Source organism: Camelus dromedarius, chromosome 16 (genome assembly GCF_036321535.1).
Source record: "Camelus dromedarius isolate mCamDro1 chromosome 16, mCamDro1.pat, whole genome shotgun sequence".
Classification (NCBI taxonomy): domain Eukaryota; kingdom Metazoa; phylum Chordata; class Mammalia; order Artiodactyla; family Camelidae; genus Camelus; species Camelus dromedarius.
This window is the reverse complement of record NC_087451.1, coordinates 53677568-53701275: the sequence shown is the minus strand read 5'-3', so window position 1 is coordinate 53701275 and position 23708 is coordinate 53677568. Positions and strand designations below refer to the sequence as shown.

General features: G+C 54.2%; 2 protein-coding genes across 5 annotated transcripts; both read right to left on the bottom strand.

The window, feature by feature from the left end:
• Window positions 1–10436: 10436 nt before the first annotated feature.
• On the bottom strand, window positions 10437–13277 carry HOXB5 (homeobox B5). The gene is made up of 2 exons (XM_010987971.3): window positions 12338–13277; window positions 10437–11664 (listed from the first exon to the last, which is right to left on the bottom strand). Exons 1-2 carry the CDS (start codon window positions 12897–12899, stop codon window positions 11417–11419), a joined length of 810 nt encoding a protein of 269 aa, XP_010986273.2. The 5' UTR covers window positions 12900–13277; the 3' UTR covers window positions 10437–11416.
• A 1642-nt stretch (window positions 13278–14919) lies between these two features.
• On the bottom strand, window positions 14920–23708 carry HOXB6 (homeobox B6). Of its 4 annotated transcripts, none has more exons than XM_064495981.1 (3): window positions 23523–23708; window positions 16864–17356; window positions 14920–15821 (listed from the first exon to the last, which is right to left on the bottom strand). In XM_064495981.1, exons 1-3 carry the CDS (start codon window positions 23706–23708, stop codon window positions 15562–15564), a joined length of 939 nt encoding a protein of 312 aa, XP_064352051.1. In that variant the 3' UTR covers window positions 14920–15561. The 4 variants fall into 4 exon arrangements, with proteins under 4 accessions (XP_064352051.1, XP_064352052.1, XP_031324118.1 ...); XM_064495982.1 differs by having other exon boundaries at window positions 16864–19889; window positions 23523–23607; XM_031468258.2 differs by having other exon boundaries at window positions 16864–17388; window positions 23523–23607.

Below are 23708 nucleotides of genomic sequence, written 5' to 3'. Positions count from 1 at the left end.
GGGTTGCTGGCAGTGGGACCAAAATGGGGATCTGGGAAACCTGGGACATTTGGGCTTGTCAAAGAAACATCCTGAGGCTCCCAGTAACCACTGAATTTACTAAGCTGGGAGACTGGGGATTGAGCTGGAGGGAAATGAGTCCTAGACTGAAAGCTGAGGGCCTTCACAAGGTGAGGGGAGACTTTTCGCCACCCAGATTCCCCACTCACCTCTTTAGATCTGAGAAATACTTGCATCCCTAGTGAACAAGTCAGGATAATATCAATTTCTTTAACAAACACATCAACAGTACCAAAAACAACCCTCTAACCACCATACTCCAAAGGTCTCTGCCTGTCTCCAGTACTGGGACCCTTGCAGGTGGGTAGGAGGAGAGCTTCCACCTGCCAGCAACTTAATCCAGACACCTTCTAATTTTCTATCCCAAAACTAGATTGTTGGAAGCCAATGTTGGCCTCCAGGCCTGATTTCTAACACCAAACCAGGCTGGACTCAGAAATATTTTTTAAATCTCTCTCAGACACAGACACAGACACAGACACAGACACACACACACACACACACACACACACACACACGGACTATAATACCATAGTTATCTTTGCCAAGAGACCCCTATTCGGTCACTCAGGGTGACTGGCACCTGGCCCTGGACCCACAGACCAAATGTGTGGGTCGGACCCCCATCAGACCCCCAGCCTCAAGTAGGGCCTTCCAAGTCTTGTCAAAGGTCACTTTATGAGGGGCTCCATGACCCTTTCCAACTGGCGAGGCTCCTCCCCACCAACCCCATATCTCCTATCCTTCTAAACTCCTCTGCTCCCTGAAACCCGTCCAACTCATCGGCTTTTTGGAATTTGAGGAGGGCCGCTGGGCTGGCCACCGGGCCTCTCTACTGCTCTACACTTCACCAGAGATGCAGCCCAGGTGCCCCATCACTCCAAGTGAGAGGGATTGGAGGCAGAGCCTGGAGGGGTTGCTGGGTATGACTGAAAGTGGAGATTTTCTCTTTTGCGCGCTGGGAGCCGCCACCTGCCCATCCTACCGAGGCACCGCACCGCCCACCCCAGCCCGTCCCTCCGAAATGGGTGGACAATGTTTATCAGCGACTCCCGAGAGACGGGGTCCACCAGAGCAAGAGGCCGCCTCTCCCCTTCACCTCCGGAGAATACTATCATCATACGCATGAGAGTAAAAATAAAAAAGAGCCAAGGCTCGGCGCGCGCCTACAGAGCCACCTCCCAGGCGCTCTGGGTGGCTCGCTGGCCCGCCGGCCACCTTCTCCGGCAGCCACAGGTTGCTGGAGTGACCTCTCGCTGCTCGGCCCCCTTCGCCGTCCCGTGCTTGCCCAGCCTGCGCGGCCTCGGCTACCTTTTGTCGGCGAGGACGGAGGGAAACCGCAGGGCCAGGGCCGAGGAGGCGAGCCCCGGGCCGGGCCACACCGGCCGCCGGGGAGGAGCCGAAGGCCGGGAGGGGAGCGGGAAGGAGTCCTCGCCCGGCCGCTCCCCGCGCCCGCCCGGCCGCCGCCGAGCTCGCCCTGGTCCACTCTTGTGCATCCGGAAAACCGAGCCGCGGCGGCGGGCAGAGGAGCTGCGAGCCCCCTTGGTGGCCGGAGCAAGACTTTTTTTGGGTTTTTGTTTGTGAAGAGCAAGTTTTCGTATTAATCTCATACTCTGGCAGTCTTTGTTAAACAGCTAGACACGTCACGAAGCTCTCGAACATTTTAATAATTTTTAGACGCCGTGACCTGCGTTTCACCCCTCTCGGGCCTCCCCCACGAGCAGGCAGTTACTATAATACGCTCGCGCAGTCCGTTCGGTCATATTGAATTTTGCGCAGGTCATTACTTGGGAGAAAAATGACAGAGTAAGGAATTTGATTCAGCTCATCCTCTCCAGCTCTACTTTTTGCCAGAACCTTCTCTTTCCCTTCACCCAACCCCCAGACCCTAACAGTCCCATTCGGATAGGACTCAGCCCGGCCCCGCCCCCGGTTTGATACGCCATCATTCCTATATTTTTTGTCAGCTCTGGTTCCCAGACAAAGAGGGAGAGGGTAGGACATCAAAGAGTTCCCTTTATGGCTGGCACCTGAAGAAGTGGAAATGTGGGGATCTGGGTTCCAGTGAGCAGGCCTGAACCAGAGCCCCCTTCCCTCCTGCCTCCCCTATAAACGGCTGCACTGGCAGAGCCAGTATTCCCACCCACACTGTCCACCCCATCTGCTTTATTCCCTCCTCCAATGTCAGAGAGACACCCCTTTCTGCCAAAACTTTGGAGGCTTCAGGGCCCCAGGAATGACCGCTTCACCTCCTGGCACTGAGATTTGGCCAGCAGGTTTGGGGAAGACAGAGAGGAGAATCCTGAGAGAGGGACTGAACTGCACTCATCAAAGCTGGGGACTTGGCTGTCAGAGGTTTTAATTCTACTTTAAAAATCAAACAACATCCTCCCCACCTCCATTTTTGCTTAAAACGACTTTTCATCTGTACAGTAACTCCTTTGCTTACCCCAGCACCACCACAAGGAAGTTCAGAAGCAAACCAAAAAGGTGTTAAAAATACTTGAGATTTTCTTTGGTTTGTCCCTCCAGTATTAGAAATGGGTGGACTGCCAGCAACACATTTCCCCCTTTCTCCAACCTCCAAGGAACCAGCAGAATTAGGTCAGGTGACTCCCCTTCCACCCAGTTCAGATCTAGGGAGTGTCTGCTAGGGGGTATCCCTCTAGCACTGGCAAGTCTGAGACAGCGTCTCAAGGCACCCAGCTTGGCCTGGGCTGGCAGAGGACTCCCTTTCCTCATTCTGAGGCCCCTCCAGCCCAGGGCCTTGGGCTGTTCCAGTCATCCCACAGAACCATTACTTTGCTAATATTCTGTCCTGGAATGTAGGAAAAAGAGACTGAGTAGGAACAGAAAGAGATAGATTCTCTGGTTTAGGCTTTGACCTCTACCTCCTCTGGACCCCAGGAATTCCTTACTGGCCTGACTCCCCAGAAGAATTTGCCAACTGAATAGAAATGAGAACTCTAGTTGTTTTAGTCGAAGACTGGGGTCAAATTAATTTGAAATTTGACATTAAACCATGTCTCTTCTGGGCATATTTCAAAAGACATCTTTATGAAAACTCAGGTTATCTTTATCCTGGAAGGACAAACACCCAGAGTGTACCTCCTATATTAAATGCTTAGAAGAGAGTATGATGACATCTCATAATGCAACAAACAGTCATTTAAAGCCCCCAAATAAGCATATGCCCTGGTGTTATAATTACAGAGTCTCTCTAAGCATTTTACTTATGAGCTAAGCTTAATGCATGGATTCAAGGTTCATTTCAGGTCGCCTGTTTCAATTCCAATTACAAAGATCTCTGTGAGGCCATTCAGTATTTTTCCTTCTAATTTCCCCTCCCTCCTTGAAATAGGAAGAGAGGGAATCTGGATGAACATACAAATGTAGGTTGGGGAGACAGCGAGAGAATTAAGCTAACCTTTCGATATCCAAGTTCTTAAACCCAAGCAATTTGGAAAGAGGGATGGGAGTTTTTAAACTCCTTCCAGTCCTGGCCCACGGTCATGGGCTCCAGCTGCCTGGACACAGCCTGGGGGTTAGGAATCGCTGAAAAACAGGCCTGTCTGAGGGAGGGGGAGTTGGGGAAGCCAGATGTTTGGCCCCTTTAGGGGAAGCCTGGTGGAGCTGATGTTGGTGGGAATCAGGTCTTCACCTTGGAAGACTTCTTTGGCCCCACCAAACGTCCTGCAAGGACGTGTGGGTAATTGGATTTTTTAAATGCGTGCGGCTGGGTAGGTTTTAATTAAATTTTATATGGTGACTCAAAGGTTATCTTTGGGAGAGAAAATTGCGCAGAGGTTTGACCATGCCCAGAGCTCTTCCTTTTCTGCCAATCCCCACCCCACCAGAGCCGGTTTGGGGAGGAAGGTTTCTTCCTCTCTGTTTCTCCTTCCCCAGATATCAGCCTCTCCCGCTCCCCAGTTCCGCTCCCCCACTGCCCGAGCCCACAAGTCTTCCTTACCTCGAGCATCCCTTGCTCGCTCTCTTCTCTCTTCACACACACACACACACACACACACCGCCTTCTCCCCTCCCTCTCCCACCCCGCCCCCGCCCCCGCCGCTAGACGCCGCTGCGGCCGGCTCACGCACGCGGTAAACTTTTGACCCTCCAACTTTGCGACCCCTCTGGCAATAACGCTGGCCTCACCGCCCAGGGTCTCATTCTGCTGCGCCGGCTGCAGAAACCCAAGCGCAAAATGCCTTCCCTGCCCTTCCCCCCTCGCCCCCCTCGCCCCCGCCCCCCACAAGGGCCTTAGACCTGGGGAAGAGCAGTAGGTTTTTTTTTTTATTATTATTATTATGAAATAACTCCTCCTCGGAAAAAGATGCTGACTCCATTTCCGGCTTTTTAAAAACCACTTCCCGCATTTCCACCGGTCTCTCTTGTTAGGTTGCTTGGAAGAGCTTTTGATGACGCACCCCTCTCCATTCTTGTCCCCAAGAGTGGGGCCGCGGTTGCTGGGCGAGAGAACATATGGGAAGCCATAGAATGGGCTGACCTGGACAAGGGTGTTTCTGGGGTGAAGAGTGGAGAGAGCTTGGATCAAGTGTTCCTTGGGAGCGGAGGGGGCCACAGGCGCCAAAAGGCTGGAGAGAGAGCTCAGTATCCAGGCTATGCGAGGCCCAGCGGTCCCGGGGCCACCTTGCGCCGCCGCTCGCTGGCGCCTCGGAGGCTCCAGCCTGGCTGTGAACTTGGTCTAAGGCGGACTCTACTGGCAGCTCGGGGACGTTACAGCCTCTGCCTCTCGGCCAGCACAGCGGCCGCGGGGCAACCAGCGCTCTTTCGGTTTCCCTTGCTCCCAAATACAGCCTCCCAGGCCCCCACCTCTCACAGGGAAGGATTTCGTTTCTCCTGCTCTACGGTCGCTTAGGGGTCGGAAAACAGAAAAGAGAGTGAGTTAGAGAGACATACTAGAGAGAAGGGGAGACTGGAACAAGAAATGTACTCCATCATGCCTCCAAGCCCCAAAGAGGAGACACTTCCACATGCTGAGACTTTCCCTCTTCTGCTCCCCTAAAAGCTTCTTTTCAGGCTGAGTCCTCTCCTTCCCACCTGGTCTGGGTCATCCCCTAGCTAGGCAAGCGGGACGGGTGCCTGCGAGGTAACTTTCCTCCCTAGATGCACTCATCCCTACTCTGCAGCGCTCCGAAGCCAGGGATTGTGGCAACCAAAGCCAGTTGCCTCGCTCAGAGGCCACAGCTCTGGCGGCTTAGCCCGAACCCACTCAGAGAGCAAGGCCAGAGCATGGCCATGCTGCCTGGGAGATGTTTCCAGGGAGGAGAAGCTAAGGGATGCTGCAAAGAGCACATTTTCCTCTCCAAGAGATTTAGGGAGAAGAGACAGGGTAGACAGTGCCTAAAAACATAGGAGAAAGAAGGGAGAGAGAATAGGATTAAAACTTAGGAAGTGTTGCTATTCAGGGTCTGACAGGTCCAGGATTGCTGGGAAGTCCAGTTCTCTCCTGCCTCCTAAATCCCCTACTTCCTTTTGGAGCCCAAAATTTGGGTCTCAGTAAATTCGACAAAAGAAGGAAAAGTAGGCTTAAACCTGTGGGCCTGCCCCCAACGGGCAGGGAGGCAGAGGTGGCAGCGGTGGCCGGCGGCGCTTAATGTATACGGCAGGCTGAGGCTTAGAGCCCCAAGTAGGCTGGCGCTCCGGCCCCGTCTGCTGACCTCTGCGTGATCCCGGACTCTATGAATTATTGATGAGATATGAGCGTTGATTTCCCCTTTCAGGATGCAAACTCCATTATATTGTTAAAATGGCGATTTAATCGTTGAGAATAGCTTTCGTGTGGGTTTTTTCCCCCAACTCATTTGCGCCTCCTTCCTTTTCATTTAACTCTCTTAATTAAATCCTTTAACAGATTTTAATCACTTTTTGGAGGGAGGGGCAGGAGGAAAGGGAAGGCTATCACTACCACCAACAACAAACACTAAAAACAAGCTGGAAAACCATAAAAAGTTTCTACTTTGGGGAGTTGAAAGGAAGGTGGGGAGGAGGCATTAACCCTTCTAGAAAGGTCCTGCTGAGAACATCCAACCAGCAGAGGATCCATCCATCTGAGTGCTGGGGCAAACTCACTCTGACAAGGAAGTGTTGGGCCTTGGAGGTGTTTAAAGACGTGTGTGGAGTCAGACTGTGGAAGAGTAAGTCACGCTAACCCTTGCTGAGAAGTTGAGGAACAAGGAACTTGGGGAAGACACATGTTTCTTGTGGGGATCGATTCTCCAATCTGGGCCCCAGGGGCGCCTCTTAGGGAGAAATGTCCATTCTCCTTAAGGGCCCCCATTTCTCCTCTCCCCCTCCCCAAACAGCTTGGTTTCCAGGCGGTGTCTGGGTTAATTAATATGGATGGGAAACAGTGCTCCAGCAATCGATAAATCCCGCTGTGGGCAGATCCTAGCCTCAAAATCTGATTACTCTGAGAAACTCCGAATATGGAGATGGTGACCTGTGGGCTCTCCCCTAAAAGAGGGGAGGGGTTCTTGCTAGCCCTGTCCTCCTTGGTTGGTGGGGTTGGGCCCCAAATTGAGAAGCCCATGCAGGCTACAGCCTTCTCTGCTCTGTCCTGGCAGGAGCTGAGTTTGGGGGATTGTGCTAAGCAGTGTGTTCTCTCCCTTGCTCTGAATCCTTGGCTTCCACCCCAGCAACCAGATTTCAAGGAAGCAGCCTGAGAGAGGAGCTTCCACTTGGATCCTGCCCCCCCCCACTCTGCTCCCCTAACCCCGGTGAATACGTCTCACAGCCAGGGAAGAGTTAAGTGTCCCCGCTGCAGTTACGGAGAGGAAGCCGATGAAATATGGGCACTTGGAACTCCAGGCCTGGCTGGCTTTCCTGTTTACACTTCTTTATACTTCCTCCCACCCGGCGGCCTCAGAGAAACAAAACAAAAAACAAAACAAAAAACAAAACCAAAAAATAACCAAACGAAACCAAACAAAATTAAATTGTCCATTGAGTGGTGGTCAAGCTGGCCTCAGAGGGAAAAAGTGCAGTCTTACCCTCTAGCTGCTGGCTTCCTGCGCCCTGCCCCAGGTGAAGGGTCTGGAGGGATGGGCGTAAGGGCTTTGGCCGGCCTGCACCTCAGAAGGCTGGGGCTTGGACTCAGCCAGAAAGGGGAATCTGATAGAGAAGGAGAGAAAGGAGCAGCTTTACCGCAGATTGTCTTGGGGAAGACAGGAGAAGAGGATGCCGGTCTGGGGCAGAGAGGGTTCCTTTGCACCAGAAACCATTTGGAAACTCTCATCCCCTCCCCCATTGCATCCTGGCTGCAGTTCAGGGGAGACATTGCCCAGAGAACTCGAAGTGGAGAACAGGAAAGCCCAGCTAGGGCGGCATCTTCTCCAGGCAGGATCGCTCAGAGCCGGAGAAGACCCTTCCAAGAATTGTGGCTTCTGCAGCGGAAGCCAGGGGCTGCTCTTTGCCATTCCGGAAAATCTGTCTAGATATGCCCAGCAGATGTCCCTGGGCCGCTGGCCCCACACACTGTTTATCAGACTTTGCAGAACTAATGTGGGAGGGGGCCAAAAAAATCTTCAGGGGCAAGCCTTGGGGGGGTGGTCTGAGGTTTCTCAGAGAGAGTGGCAGCATTAGAGTGAGGCCAGGGGCACAACAGGACTGGGGTTTCCCTGGAGGCCCCAGGTCAGATTCTGCCCCCACTGCACTCTTCCTTTGCACCTCATTCAACCCATTTGCCTTGTCCAGAGAGGAAGCCTGCAGAAGTTGTACCTGCAAAATTGATTAGAATTATTTTAAATGGTGCTTGACATCCTTTGGGAGCTGACTAGAGTCTCCTTCCCAAGGGATACAAATACCCCATCATTCTTGGGGAGTTGTGTCTTCAAACCAAGGTGAGGACCCCAAGCTCTCTGTCCTCTTTGCACTCAAAGCCTGTGAAGGGTCTCCTGCAAGTCAGATCCCGGCAGGGATTGGAGAGCTCAGGGAGCAGAGAGGAGATGGGGAGAGAGCACAGACTTTCTTTACTATGAAACAGAAGGCATCTTGTGACCCTCTCCTTGTTCCACAGATTAGAAGCCCCTTAAGGTGCCACATGTCCAGTTCCAGGGACAACGGGAGTTGGTGAACTGACTCTAGAGATGGTGAGCTGGCAAAAGTAGGAATGATATCATGGTTGACCCTCATATGTCTTAAAATTTGCTGAGGAAGATGCCTCTGGCTTTCAGAAGGAGGGTGACTTATCCTAAGAAAATAACGGACCTCCTGGGGTCAAATAATGAAATCCCTCTGGTTTGTGGTGCCACAAAAACGAAGGGGCCTTTAGGCTCTGAAAGGGAGAGAAGAAGAAAGGAGAAGAGAGGAAAGAGAGCACCTTTCCCATTTTCTCTCCCAGCTCCTAAATCCCCCCCTTTTTTCCAATCAGTTGGGGTCTGTGATCTTCAGCACATTTATTTTTAGAGGGCTTGCCAGGGATCTACTTAAACACCTAACACCTCAAGACAAAAAAGGAAGCTCTCCCCTTCTGCCTGCTCCTGGCCCAGAATTAGGTTTTGGATTTGAGGGAAATGCCCCCTCTGTCTGTTCCCCACTTGAGCCTCAGGACCCTACTTAGAGCCAAGCCGGAAGGTTGGCTTGGGACCAATAGGCTGAAGTTGGGTGCAAAGGTGCTGCACTCCCTGTCCCGGACAGCCCTGATGAGGTCATGGAGAAGAGAGGGTGTGTACCCCCTTTTCGTGGGGTTCAAAGATCCGAAAGCCAAAGAGTGCCCCAGCACAAGGCAGCCCACAGCAGCTGCTTTAGCCTTTCGGGTGCTTTTTCTCAGCTCAGATGAATCCAGATAAAAGTGCCCAGCAGCGCACCCCCTCACACCCCTGACAAATGAATGTCATAAAGTCTCTTTCCTGGGGGTGGAGAGATGTCTGTCTGAAGATATCTAGTAGTGAAGTGGCCCCCCACATGGGGGTCCTCCTTTCAGCAATACACACCCCTCCTTTTTGCCCCCTAAATTTCCAAGGTCACTGAAGGGACCCACACGAGCCTTTTCCCCACAAAGAGTCAGACGCCCCCGCAGATAAAACCAGGCACCCCCGACCTCAGAGGCCTTATCAAACTGAACTGAGTGCCCCCACTTCAGACACCCAACTTGTCAGAACTTGGTATAAAAAGCAGACTCAACTTGCCCCACTTATCACCCTACAGCCCTGCTGGAGGTAAGATTTCCTTCCCCCAATTCCCAGCCCCACAATCGCGAGGAGAAAAGCGAAAACTGGAAGCGACTTACTGCGGGAGAGCTGGGCCTGGGCTGCCGCCACCGCCTTCTGGGCTGGGAGAGCGCTCACCTACCTCTGCCCCCTTCCCCACCACGGCGAGCAGTTAAAGTGTCACTTAACATTCTGGAGAATGTGAAATATACCGTGCGGTGTCAACTCCCCAAAACCATAAAACTAACTTTATGGACCTCACGTGACTTTCTCGAGCCAGTGAGGGGTATCTGTCTGACTTCTCGGCGATTTTTACGATCTAACTTCAAGATAAAACCCCTATCCATTTGACATCTAAATGTCATAGCGACTTTTGGGATAGTTTGCTATGGACAAAGGGGGACAAAGTCAAGGGGTGAGGAGGAAGGAGGGCCCAGTAGAGCCTCCACAACCCTCGGCTGCCTCCTCACCAGTTCCCCCTCCCCCCAAGTCCTGTAAGAAGTTGGGCCAAGCTGGAAGGGATTGACCGGGTAAGTGTCCAGACTTGACTCTTGTGCGCAGGGTGGAGGCTGACTTGGACAGAGGAGGACTGGGCCCTGGCCCTGGGCCAGTCCAGCTGATGGGGGAACCAGGGGTTTTCTAGGATGCGCCCCAGCTCCTAGTTAAGAGGGGAGGTCAGTTGGACCCCTGGAGAGAGCAAGCCCTTAATAGGTGTAGAGAAGACTGAGGGTGAGAGGAAACCTTTGAAATCGAGCTGATTTTTTGTTTGTTTGTTTGGCCTTAGTGGGTGGCAGAGCTGAATTGGGATTTGGACCAGGGGACAGCTAGCGGGGTTGGGCAGGCCTGTACCACTCCCAAAGGCCAGGAGCCTCCTACTCAGGACTTAGGCCCAAATTACTTTCCCTGAAGAGGTTTCCAGAGGCTTTTCTCGCCAGCTGGTGGAAGGCCACGGTAGAGTCCAGCTCAGCCTTTCCCCTGCCCCAGCCTCATGTGGGGTTTCAGGGCCTCTCAGTCCCCCAGGCATGAAAGCCTGTCCCCTGGCCCAAGCACCGCTGACCAGGCAGGGACTTAGGTGGCTGAGAGTAGCTGCTGATGAGCATCCTGCTTTCCCTTCCCTGTACCCCAGATCTATCAAAAATGGTCTAGGGTGTGCCCAGTGATGGGAGAGACAGGCCACCAGAGAAAAGACAAGTGGAAGGGCAATGGAATAGGGGAAACATTTATTTGACTTCAAGGAAAGCTACAAACAAATACCAAAAGCGAATCACTGAGACAGGCCCGGCAAAGACAGATTTCACACGGAGCACAGCATCCACTTGCTCACTACAAATGGTCTCAGAAGCGAAATGGGTGGGGAGGAGGGGATGGGTCTGACCCAGACTATCCCCATATTTACAAGCTTTGGGCCCTCTATCCCAGACCCATCGATTCACAGAGAAATACACAAGACATTTTACACTGAGGATTATTTTTGTTTCCGGGTGCTCCCAGACCAGGCCTTGCGGGGCCTACCCAGGCGGCAGGAACTTCAATCTCACTATTTACCTTCCCTCTTCTCAACATCACTCCTTTGGTCCTCCCTGGCCCCCTTTCACCCCAGGACCAAGCCACTGGGAGACTTGGGCCTAGGAGTGGGGAGGGAGGAGGAAGAGGATGGTGGAAAGAGACACAGTCATGGACTGCTTCTCTGGAGGCCAGCTCAGCTGGGCCCCGGTGCTGCGGTATTACCCCACCTCAACTGCCGCCCCTTTTAGAGAAGTTTCAAGCTGAAACTCAAAATACTGCGATCATCTTTTTATAAATAAGTTAGAAGAACACAGATGGGGAGGGGAAAGTTCACATTAAACATGCGAGTTTCATTTTTTTCCTGGGGAAAGGAGTGCAACCACAGACACGAACATTCAGAAACACTGGCAGATTTGGGGTGAGCGGAGGGGAGTGGGGACCATGGAGGGAAAATAATAATTATCATTATTATTAACAATAATAAGATTAACCAGTCCAGGAGAGAGGGAGCCACAGGAAGACCTAAGACCAAACGAAAAATCGTAACACAGGGCCCGGGCGAGGCAGGCTCGTGGGAACCGGTCCCCAGCGGGCGGCGGCAGCGCGGGGAGGCTTGGAGGGGCCGGGGCTGGGGGCGGCACGGGCTCTTGGGCTGCCCAGGGCTCCTCCCGGCGGGCTCAGGGCTGGAAGGCGCTGCCGGCTGTAGCCAGGCTCATACTTTTCAGTTTGTTGTCTTTCTTCCACTTCATGCGCCGGTTCTGGAACCAGATCTTGATCTGGCGCTCGGACAGGCAGAGCGCGTGGGCGATCTCGATGCGCCGCCGCCGCGTCAGGTAGCGGTTGAAGTGGAACTCCTTCTCCAGCTCTAGGGTCTGGTAGCGGGTATACGCGGTCCGGGCTCTTTTCCCGTCCGGCCCGGTCATATCTGGAGCAGACGGAGCAGAGCCGCGAGGCAACGTTATTCCGGTTAAGGGAGGGGGCACTGGGTGGGAGGGGGGCGTGGAGCGGGACCCAGGCGTCCCCGGCACCCAGCTCACCGCAGCTCCAATCCTCCCCACTCCAGACGCCCGAATCCGAGCTCGCTCTCTGCACCCCCTTCCCTGCAGCCCCCACTTCTGCCGGCAGCGAATGCGCCCGGCTTTGTCTCTTGCTCCCTCCTTGTGCCTCACCCTTCGCTGGGCTCAGGCGGCCGCTCGCCCCGGGAGGGAGGAGAGCGGTTGCACTTTTGCCCTGGAAAGCTCGTTTTGCTGCTCGCCCCTCCTCTGCTAGAAGCAGTCTCAACATTTCGGGGGGCAAGCAGAACCCTTCCCCACGTTACTTAAACCCCATCCTTCATCCTAAAGCTAGTGTAGCTGGGCGAATAAAACCTAAGGCGAATCTGGGAACAAATTATTAAAAAATACTCCTCCCCAACCCCCCAGCTAAAGACCTTCTTTGGCTCTATCCCCCGAGCTGTGAGGACCCTCTTAGAGACTTCTCCCCCTCTGGAAAAAAATAAATCTATATTTGAGGAAAAGCCAAGCTCTCCTCGCTAACCTCCCCCTCCCCAAACGCGGAGAAGGAAAGCCAAGAAGACAAAAAAAGGGAGCGAGAATTACCATGGCTGATGTGAAGCTTCCTCATCCAGGGGAATATCTGCGGAGTCTGCCCCTCGGGCGCGGCTGTGGAGGTGGCCATGGGCTCTGGCTGCGCCCGAGCTAGGCTCGGGCTGCTTAGCTGGCTCGCCGCTTCCTCAGGCTCCGAGGACGCGCTGGCCTCATCTATTTCGGTGAAATTGGCGCTGGAGCTGGCCTGGGTCGCCTGGTCGGAGGGGGACGAAGCAGAGGGCTTGGCGCCGTGGCTGTCGCCGTTGGTGCAGGGCAGGGACTCGGGCGAGGACAGGGAGCAGCTCGACGCCGCTTGCCTGAAGCGGGGCTCCTGGGCGGGCGCAGGGAAGGCGCGCGAGCTCTCGCCCACCGCCCCAAAGTGGCTGGAGGAGGCCGAGGAGCGGTTGACGCTGAGGTCCATCCCATTGTAATTGTAGCCGTAAGAGCCGGTGTGCATGGCAGCGGGATCCCTGTAAGAGCCGCTCAGAGAGCTGCCACTGCCATAATTTAGCAACTGATAGTCCGGGCCATTTGGATAACGCCCCGAGAAGGAGTTTACAAAGTACGAGCTCATTTGGGTGATTTTGGAGGGCTTGATTTGTGGATCGTGGTCGTTATAACCCTGTGCTTCACGATTTATGATGTATTAATGAATTATAGCGATGCACTGTACTTCGTTTTGCTATGTATGCGGCCAAATATGGGGGGGGGGTTGGAAGGGGGATGGGGGGGCGTTAGGGAATCACGTGCTTTTGTTGACCAGTCGTAAATTCTCGCTGATGACCTCAAGAGGTAATTCATGCTCTATGGTTACAAATAATGACGATCCGAGAATCGTTAGGGCCGATTCAATGCGAGCCTCGGAGAGAGGGGGAAAAAGGAGAAGGGGGAGAAACGGAGAAGGTTGACGGCGGCCTCTGAGCAGAGCGCGCCACCTCCCGGCGAACGGCGGGAGCGCGGGCCGCAGACCGCCATGGCGGCGACGGCGACCTCCCTGCTGTCTCTGTGCTATCGCTCGGCTAAAAAGAAATCCGGCCTAGGCTCACCCGCAGGGTTGAATCTTTTAGAGGAAAGACCCGATTGAGCCTTTACCCACTTATATGGAAGTGGAATTCGTCTCTCTGTGTCCTTCTCCCTGTCATTATTATTATTATTACTATTATTATTTTAACTCTGGATAAGATGATCAAAGATTGAGTTGCTCTTCCTTTACTGGGGCTTTGCAAATCTCAAAGTTGGGGGCGGAAATGAGAGGGAGGTTGGAAGATGTGTGAAAAACAATTATTGCAACTGGTTTCCTTGTGAGCTTGGCCTGGCCTGCTTCCTGACCCGGCTGCAATGGCCAGTCCACAGCATCCAGACTGAGCCGGCAGGGCTAAGCCAAGGGTTTGAAGGAAAAGCTTTCACTTCTCCTAATCCTCTTAGAAGTCTGGAATCCTCTTCCTGACTTCCTCCCCATCCTTAGCCTACAACGGAGGGGTGGCAGAGCATGACAGGGACCCCAGAAGACAAGCCCAGCTGGTGCTAAGTGGCCTCATTGTGAGAAAAACCACAAGGTCTACAGCGTCGGGGATTGGGGTCTGGGTGTAAATGTGGCTCTCAGAGTTCGGGATCAAGGTAGAAACCTTTCACCTCCTCACCAGATGCCTGCTATTGCCTTGGGAAGCTCCACTCAAGGTCCCATTCTGGTGGCTGGGTAGTTTCAGAATTTGTCGAGAGGCCCACTCCTTCCCCAGAAAGGGGTTCTGAGGACCGGCAGTGCCTTCCTGAGCACTCTGGGCAGCCAGAGACCGCCACAGCTGGGCCCCTTCTGCCAGGCGGCTATTTTCTTTAAAAATAAAAAAGAGAGCGAGAAGGAGGAAGAAAGGAAAACAGTCTCTGCAGCTTGCTGCCTGGGTGAGGGGTGGGGTGGGGATAGAATAGGTCGGTTTTGGTTGATGGGATGAGACCGAACTGCCCCATCACCTGGCCTCCCGCCCTCAGGTCTCCAAAGAGCAAGAGAAAATCTTGTCCTTTACCCCGTGCCTGCCGATGGCTTCACATTCCCCTACTTGTCACTGAGCTACTACTTGAGACAGGAAGGGATGCCTGGAGCCTTTAGCTGCTGGCGGAGAGATAAATACCCAGTGGCCCCAATTTAGTCTCCAGAGCCACAGGCCAGGAGCAGAGGGCCAAGGCCGGCGGAGATCAGGCCATGTGGGCAGGCCAAAGACGGCGGGCCTCAGCGATCATGCGGACAGAACAGTGCTGCCGAGGCGCAAGACTCGCCTGGCTCGGTCTCTGCAGGAGCTCCTGGCTAAGGGACCTCGGTGGTGGTCCTCGTGCCACGGACAAACGAGGAAATGCTAGAGAATGAGTCCCCCAAGTCTGCACCAGGAGAGGCCGTTGTGAGCCTCAGTACTGGCGGGCGCGGTGCTGGAGCCTGGGCGGGACCGCTGCAGCCTTTATCTCAACTGTAACTTCCGAGTCTCGTGTCCGGCCCGCTGGGGCCGACCAGGGCTCCTGCCTTTGCTGCTGAGTTTCCGGCACGGGGACGCAGGGGTGGCGGTGGGGGTGGGGGAGTGGCAGGGGAGGAGCAGAGGTGACTAAGCGGCGAGTTTTTACATCTTTATTATTATTATTATTATTATCATTATTAATAATATTAATATTATTACCGAAGTATTTCACGTCCAGAACTAAGACAAGACTACAAACACAACACATAGAAAATTAATAAAATAGAACTTTGTTTTCTTCTGAGGCTCCTCTTCTTACTTCTAGGTAGTATGTGCTCCTTCCAGTGGCTTTGGGGAGGGGATGGGAGAGGTCTGGGGTCAGGGAGTCTTCGAGCCCCCCCGCTGAGGGAACTGCGAATCTACCATTGAACCGTGCACCGGGGACATGGAAGAAATGAGACGCGACACGGACAAGAGCATTCTGCTCTGCTTCCAGGAAACATCAAGTGAGTCTGGTCCTCAGTTCTCACGGGGGAGCCTGTTCAGGCTGAGGCGGTTCCGCAGGGATGGAGGGGGCGCTGGGGTGCTGGGTGGGCTCAGGCAGCACGGCCTCCCAGCACCCAGCGACAGATCTGCGGGCGGGGGTCCGGGAGAGCGCTGGGCCCCGCCTGTTGGGCTCAGGAGAGCAATTCCCCAGGCTCCCCCGCCCGCAGAGCCTTCTCGAGGCTCTCGGATGCCCTCGGCTCCCCAGAGGCCTCTCCCTTTGCGTCCCCCACAACCACCACCCTTTCAGCGCCTTCATTCGGCTGGCTTTTCTTCTTCCTCCTCGGCACTGAGCTGAGACGCGCTGAGCAGTTTGCTCTCCTTTTTCCACTTCATGCGCCGGTTCTGGAACCAGATCTTGATCTGCCGCTCGGTCAGGCATAGGGCGTGCGCGATCTCGATGCGCCGCCGCCGCGTCAGGTAGCGATTGTAGTGAAACTCCTTCTCCAGCTCCAGCGTCTGGTAGCGTGTGTAGGTCTGGCGGCCGCGCCGGCCGCTGGGCCCAAAGGAGGAACCTGTTACGCAGAAAGGAGATGCTGAGGCCTGGGGTCACCAGGGCCAGAGCCCCCTCCCCCACTCGACCCTCAAACGTGGACTGTAGCCTGTCCCGGGATGCCCTCCACTCTCCCTGTTCCCTGTCCTCCGCAGCCCCCTTCCTCACTCCTCCAGCGCCCCCTCCAGATTCCCTCGGGGTCTCCTAGGCTAATGCCTTCTGTCTAGATTCTTGGTGGGGGATGGGAGGAACAGTTTTAAATCCCACCCGAGCCTAGGGGGAGGGGCTGGGGAAGCACTGGCCAGGTGTGTCTCTTCCTAGCCGCATCTTTTCCTTCCATTCATCTGGCTCCCCCACCACCTTGTGATAGATTCCGGCCCTTAATCCGTAATGACGTGGATCGATCCACAGTCGGCATTAACGGCTCCTCACTTTCGTGTCCCGCTAATGGACATCAATTTGGGACTTAAGGCCGACAAATAATCCAACCTGAGACCCAGGAGCCTGCTTCTCCCTCTCTCCGCCTCTGCTCGCTTCCTCTGTTTCTTCCCTTTATTCTCCGTCCTCTGACTACAACCCCTTTCCTGGTGCCTCATCTTTCCTCAGCCCCTGACCCCCAGGGAAACCTAGTCCGGGACAGACACAACTCTCTCTCGCCAGCGTCACGCCGCTCCCCTTCCCATGACGCACTCCGTTTTCAATGAACAGTCTTTGGGTGGGGACCCGACTAGAGCTGAGGGCGCCAAGGAAAGCCCCCATTGACTGCGAGGAGGGGGTCCTGCCCATCTCCATGACCCAGAATCCCAGCTGCGGCCTGGCGCTCCGAGAGAACCCACTCGCTCCCCCTGGCTCCGAGTGCATCTGGGACTTTGCAAACTTTGCAACTCCTGAGGACGGGAGAGAAGCGCGGGAGACCCGGTGCAGGCGCCCAATCGTCCCTTAGCTCCAATCGAGACACCAACCCAGCACCCTGTGGGAGAATGGGGGCGGGGGGGTGTTCCCTAGTTCTGTCTCCGGGAGGGGGGCCCGCAGAGGTCAAGGCGGCCGCAGCAAGGCTCACTCACTGTTGCACGAATTCATCCGCTGCATCCAGGGGTAGACAGGGGTGGAGCACTTCTGCTCCTCCGCCTCGCCGAACACGCTCTTGTCCTGCGCGCAGTCGGACTTCCGCGGCTCGGGGTGGAACGGGGGCGGCTCGTCGGCGCCCGAGAGCGCGCAGGCCGACTCCTTCTCTCGGTAGAAGGCCGGCGCCGGCCCGTAGTCGCAGGGCGCCGCTCGGCCGTAGCCGCCGCCGGCCGGCGGGTAATAGGAAGAGGCGGCAAAGCCCTTGTCCTGGCCGGGCCCGGGCCCGTAGGGCGCGGGGTAGTGCCTCAGCGGGTCCGCATAGCCCGACGAGTAGAGCGGGAGCTGGCCCAGGAAGGACTCCTGCCCGCTGGCCAGAGTGACGGGGAAGGTGGAGTTCACGAAATAGGAACTCATTGGGAGGGGAGGCGCGCACGGCCGCTGCTGCTCCGCCGGGTTTATGATTTGTTGTGTTTTATAGTCCGAGCGCCGCGCCTATTAGTAGTATATCTGAGATTGGGTTTTAGCTGAGGGGGGATGGCGAGGTGCCAGTGAGGGCCAGAAGGAAATACAACCATCTGATCCAACACTGACCAATGGCAGAGGCAGGAATTGTCAAATAGCACCCAGGAGGAGCGCAGCCCGCGCGAGGGACCCGCGCACAAACCTATCAACCTTTTTCCCCCCTCCTTCTTCTCCTTCTGCTTTCTCTCTCTCCCCAACAGCACAACGCTTCCCCTTCCACCTACGTAGGATCTGCGAAAGAGGCGTCTTGCGAAAGGAGGGAGCATTTGGATTGAGACCACCCCATCCCCCAGTGATTAAATATATCCCTCCCCTCCCCATGCAGGATAGGGAAAAGTTAATTGTGTTTTCAGAAAAGTTAACCCCTGCGTTGCTTGAGCCCCTTCCCTCTAGGGAAGGTGGATAAATATATCCGAATCTCGAACCTCAATCTCCTTAGGAAGGAACTAAAGGAGAAGGCTTGTTTCTCGGGTTTTGTGTTGATAGAGGAGAGATGAGTTCTCCGTTGATTAGCATCGTTTTCAGAAAGAGACGCGAAGAAGATGAAACCCTCTCCAAGGGTTTTGAAAACCGTTTTTCCTGTTTCTCAGATCTACTGTGTCTCCTCCAAGCCTGGGTTTATTATTTCTGCTTCTCCACAACTCTTAAGGTCTGAGGGGCAGGCCAGAGTCTGCAGCCCAGAAGACCCAGAAGGCTGAGAATTGGGAGGAGGGTCTGAGCCCAAGCTTCTCTCACTAGCTGTGTGGCTAGGCCAGGAGCTTCTGGGAAGGCTACGGCCACTGCTGCACAAGACATCTTACCTGGTTCTAGTATGTACTGCTTGGTCTTGGCACAGGAAGGGGGCACTGGGAAGAGGGACTAGTCCTCTCTTCACTTGGGGATAGGGAGAGGAGGGGGAGGGACATCCCCCAGCCTAGGTTTGTCTGATCCCTATCTTGCCTGCAACCCTCACTCCATCCCACCTCCTTCCCCAAAAGACATTAGAATACCCTGGGTGACAGGGTCTTAGGAATCAAAGATGTTTCAGTAAGTCTGGGTACAGGGAAGAAATTTTTCCCTCTCCAGTTCTAGGTCCTCAAACCCTCCTGATATAGGAGGCAATCAGAGACCACAGGGAAGAGAGGGGGCCCTCACTCCTTTTCAGGTCTCTCTAGAGCTGGCAGTTCTTTTTAAAATTAATTCTTTCTCAAGACTTGAGTTTTGTTCAGTTTTATGGGGGGCGGGGCTCCTGAGGTCTCAGTAGGCAGCTTACAACGTATCATTCTGCATCCCCTCTCCAGATACTTGCCACCCTTCTGTATGTCTCTCAGCATCTCTGCAACCCCTCCTATATCTCGTGTTTGTATCACCAGCTTGCTGTCTACAAGCTTTGGTGCAAGAGAGGGTGTGCATCTCCGACATTCTCTTTCTCCTTCATCTAAGGAAAATGAGCATTAGAGCCAGGCTGGAAGCCTGAATCACGGTGTGGTTTTAACATTATAATGTGCACATGGAGGCCAGGCAGTAAAGGGTGACAACCTTTGGACCTGGGACAAAGAAAAGGCCAGGGTGTGGGACAAAATCTGATGATGAAAGGGCTAGGCTGACCCTCCTCTGATTGTTCTTTGGGCTCCTTTTTGTGGGCCAATTCTGCCCACTGAAGATGGCACAAGACACTAGGAAAAGTGGTAGAGGGCTGAGGTTGGTGACCAAGGGTGGGAACTTGGTTGCTTGCAAAATGGCTTACAAAGCTCCCTGAGCTTAGGACAACTTCTGGGCTGTACCTTCATGGCTAAGTGGCTATTCCTGGTTGCCCCATCAACTACTTCCTACCCTGACTCTATCGGGATTTTGTCAAGATTTAAGAAAATAAACTCAAGCTTCCTAATAATGGAGAGTCACAAGTGTTCCAATCTAGCTGTGATTAGGCCCACTCCTAGAGAGGAACAGGAAACTTTTGGGCAGGAGGAGCAAGGTGGGGAGAGAGCCTTGTGTATCTCCCTCCTCCTTGCCACTGAGGCCGGGCCTTAGGCCTCAGCCCACCCTGCCTCCTCTCTGGCTGTAATGTCTTCATACTAAGACTGAAAGGTGTGGGCTTTCCTGTGAAGCCTGGATGACACAAGATCCAATGAGGGAGGGGGATTTTCCCTGTGACAGAAGCATGAAATAATCTCCTTATCCTTAGAGCCATACCCCCAAATTAACCTCACCTCTGCAGGTTGCCTGTCATGAGATGGAGCCGCAAAAGCAGGGCCTGGGCGCCTGGAGTCCAGCATGAAAGGAAATAGCGCCTCATCGCTCTTATCTAAGCCCAGAGGTATTTATGAGCGTTTATTCGTCTGATCCGTTTGTTTGGGAGAAAGAGCAGGCAGGCAGGGCTGAGCCAGAGGCCGCCTGGTTTCTGGAGCCAGATCTCTAAGAATCTGTCTGTGGTTCGATCCACTGCCGTTGTCGATCTGTCTTCAAGGGGAAATATGTAAATACACAGCAGGCGCAGCCACCAGCTGGTTCGGGGATTCTCTCCCTGCTCAAGGAGAAAGTGTGTATATGGAGAGGTGGATATAAATATGTACCAAGTCTGGAGTACGCACAGGAGGATTGTCTAGAAACCCCATAGGCAGGATTTATAATTGTAATTTTCTGAGCTGTGAATCTGTGGTCTTGTGGAGGTACACACATTGCAGCTCCCAGGGAAATGTCTAAGTTGTGTTCAGCTTGGGAGTAAAAGTCTCCTTTACTGGTAACCTCAGGGAGGGTATTTGCCAGTAGGTATGTGTAGGGGAGGGGGGATTGAGACATTGTCCAGGCTTTGTATTTCCTCTCATCTGCCATGCTCCCACCCCACACCCAGCTCTTTGGACTGTGGACACCTTCCCCCACCCCACTCTCAACCCTGGCTGGGGTGGGGTGAATTAAAACATCTCAACCTAGTTCTTCCCCTGAATTCTGTGTGTTTCTCTGGGTTTGGGGAACATTAATGTTCCCAGGGGAGCAGTGTGGCCACTCCCAACCTTTGAGAGCTGTTTAGTAGGGACATTGCCTTAAAATCGGCTGGTCCAACTCGCGGTACAAAAGCATCATTTCCATTATGCAAATGAACGACATCGTCTCTGTTCCGGGAAGCAGTGGCGCTCTGTTCCCTCTCCCTGGGTCCACCGGCACCAGCACCATAAGAGCTCTGAAGTGTTTCATCCCTCTGTACCAGCCGCCTTCCCCTCCCTACCTGTCCTTCGCTTGCCTGCAAGAAAAAACCTCCGAGGGGCCCAAGGCTTTTCAGGCGTGCTCCCCTGGGGCCTCTCGCAGTGGGCCCGGCCTTCTAGCCGCCAGAAAATCATTCTCTGCTGAAAAGCTGAAAGGACTGCTCCTACTGCCCAGACTCTCAGGGCACCGAAGCCTGGAGGGGTCGCAGCCCCCGCATTTGCTCCCAGTACCGCTGGGCCCCTCGACCTCGGCAGCTCCTCCAACTCCGAGCCAGACCCTAGTAACACCTCGGCCTGCCTGGCACCGCAGGCAATTTCCTGGATCCCCCGCCCAGGAACTGGGGCCACAGCACCTTGAAAGGAGCGACCAGAGCTTCCTCCTGCGGCTTGAAAGCCCGAGCTAATCAGTAACCCGTGAGACAGGGGCCAATATTCAAAGGCAGCGGCAGCGGCGCGTACCCCCGCCCTCGCCACCCCCTTCTGGGAAAGCAGTCAGCTTAAGCGGGTGTGAGGGGTCCGGCAGGAACGGAAATTACAATGGTTTGGTTCCTTAATGATTGATCCCCACTCCCACTCCCCATTTTTTCCCCAAAGCATATCTGTGTCGATTTCGCCTGAAACGATCGGGAATGGGGAAGGGGACTCACACTCACTTGCTTACACCATAGTTTCCCGAAAACTCAGCTCAATTCCTTCACCACAGACTCACCGGCCAAGAAACTGGCAAGACCCACTAGCCAACACGGAGAACACAGACCCGGTTTGTCTTTTGACAACCGAGTGGAACTGCCGGGTTCGGCGCCTCCCCTGCTGGCCCCCTCCCTTGGCGGAAAAGAAAACCAAATAAACCTTGAGCAGTCTTGGCCTGGTATCTCCCTAGCGGCCCTGGTGATCCCCTCTTGCGCTTTGATGGGGTAGAGGGGAGAGGGCTCTCGATTCTGATTTCCCCTCAACCCTTTGATTCAGGGCCCCCTGCCTGCCCGCGGGATGCAGCATTAGTCCTTTTAAAATATACCCTAGAAAAAGCCGCTTCCCCTAGCCAGCCGCTAGGTTTGGCTCTGGGATGCGGCTGCCAAGGGGGAGAGAACATTTGTTCTTGAATCCACACGCGGGCAGGCGAGAACCAAGATCCAGCAGAAAGCAACAATCTGGGCCGAAGCCCCCAGAATCCCGCCGAACCCGAGCGGCGGGGGCTCCGGGTTCAGGCAGTGTCGCGGGGCTTGCGGCGCCAAAGCCGCATGTCTCCAAACGGACGGTAGATGGCAGCAAACCGCATAATTTGGGTCAGAGCAAACTGTCAAAGGGATGATTTATGCCCCGCCAAGACTACAGGAGAAAAAGACCTTTAGTCTGGGTGGGTTTGCGAAATTTTTCGTTTTGAGAATAGGCTCTGAGTGCCGTGGGTGCTGACCGAGAACTTCTCTCGATACACAGCCGAGGGGACCCTTCAGGCACCCATTCCGGGCCTGCTTCGAGGGCAGCTACCTGTGCCTCCAGGGTCCCCCCTTCCACGCCACAAGTGGCTGCGTCTCTCTCTTCCCAGCTCAAGACTGAAACGTCCAGGATCCCTCTACACACGCCCAGACCCCACAATCCCTAGGCAGACAGAGGCCCGAGGCTGAATGCTCTGCATCTGGTCTTTAAAAAGAGAAAAGCAATCACCTATTCCTTCAAACCAAACTAAATCACAGTCTCTCCTGCCCTTGGCACCCAAATACACTTATCTCTAGACTCACAGCTTCCCCAGAAGCCCTCTCACTCTATTTTTAAGTCCTCACCTAGCAGCTTACACCTTCTTCCACCCCACCAGCTACTTTAGGAATCTCAGCCTCCAGCCCAAAGGTTCTTCTCCCCCACCCCCCAGGAGGCCTGGCTGGGGAATGAATCAGGCGCCGAAGGGACAGGACTAGGTGTCTGAGCTCAGTGCCAGGCAGCTTTTCAGTCTGGATACATTCAGGTCCCCTAATGGGATTTTCTTTTAATTGTTTTTTCTCTCTTTTTTATTTACAAGCCTAAAACAACAACATGCTAAACAGCTCCTTCACAATCACCACATTTAGATCCAGGAAAGTTTGAAATGTTTCCATATCAGATGCACACTTTTCTCCTGCACCGAAATCCACACACCTCATACCAATAGACACAAGTATTAGAATCAATATTGCACAGAAACCAACACGCTGTAACCTACCGCATTAAAAACCACAAAATTGTCTCCCTGCAGAGCGAGGCTCCCTCCTGTGGGAGTGGCGAAAGACCTGGCATTCTCAGGAAGGCTTCCTGGGGGGCTCTCCTTTTATTTGGGTGCCTCCACCCACAGCCCTTTAATTTCAGAAATGTCTCCGAAGGGAGATAATGAGTATTTCTCTGTGAATTGTTCTTTCTGTGTCTCTCTAGCCACCTCCTCACCCTCGCTGGCCTCTGCGGAGATTCCAGGCCCTCCAGAGACCAGGACATCCCTTAGCGCCACCGCCCCTCGTGCCAACGCTGCCGGGAAACCACTGATACGATACTGGAAACTCGCACCGGGCAAGAGAGCTGCATGGGGGCAATTGGGGGAGGCCGGAACAAGGGAGGGGTGGTGGGAGGGGGAGGGGGCACAAACCCACAGAGGCCATAGCAACCGGATTCTACCAGCGCCCCAAAGCTCAGACACCCCATCCTCTCTTTCTCAGCCCCCTGGCTTAAACCTCTCCTCCCAGCTTAAAAAGGCGATTTAGAGCTCGCCTCCGTGGCCCCTTTCGGTTCCTCCTCCCGTCTTCCCTGCCTTGCTCCCCCTCCTGGAAGCAGCCACCCCTCTCTCAGCCACCAAATTTCCTGGGAAGCCTCTCCCTGCAGCGCCCAGAGGTGGGGTTCAGTCCCGTCTTGGGGGTGGGGAGGAGAGAGACAAACCTAAGCCCCACCCCCTACAAAATCGAAGCAAAAATATAAGAAGAGAATTGTAGAATATCCCTTACCTTTGCAGACCTTGGGGTTTCTTTCCTCCGATTGAAAGAGGTGGGGAGAAAGAGGAGGAGAAAAAAAAAAAAAAGAGCGTTCGGTTTCTTCTTCATCTTCCAGATAATATTGTCCCAACCTGAGAGCCGTTGTTTCCCCTTCTCAGAGTTGAGAGAGAGGGTGTTTCGCTTTTCTGATATTTGCAT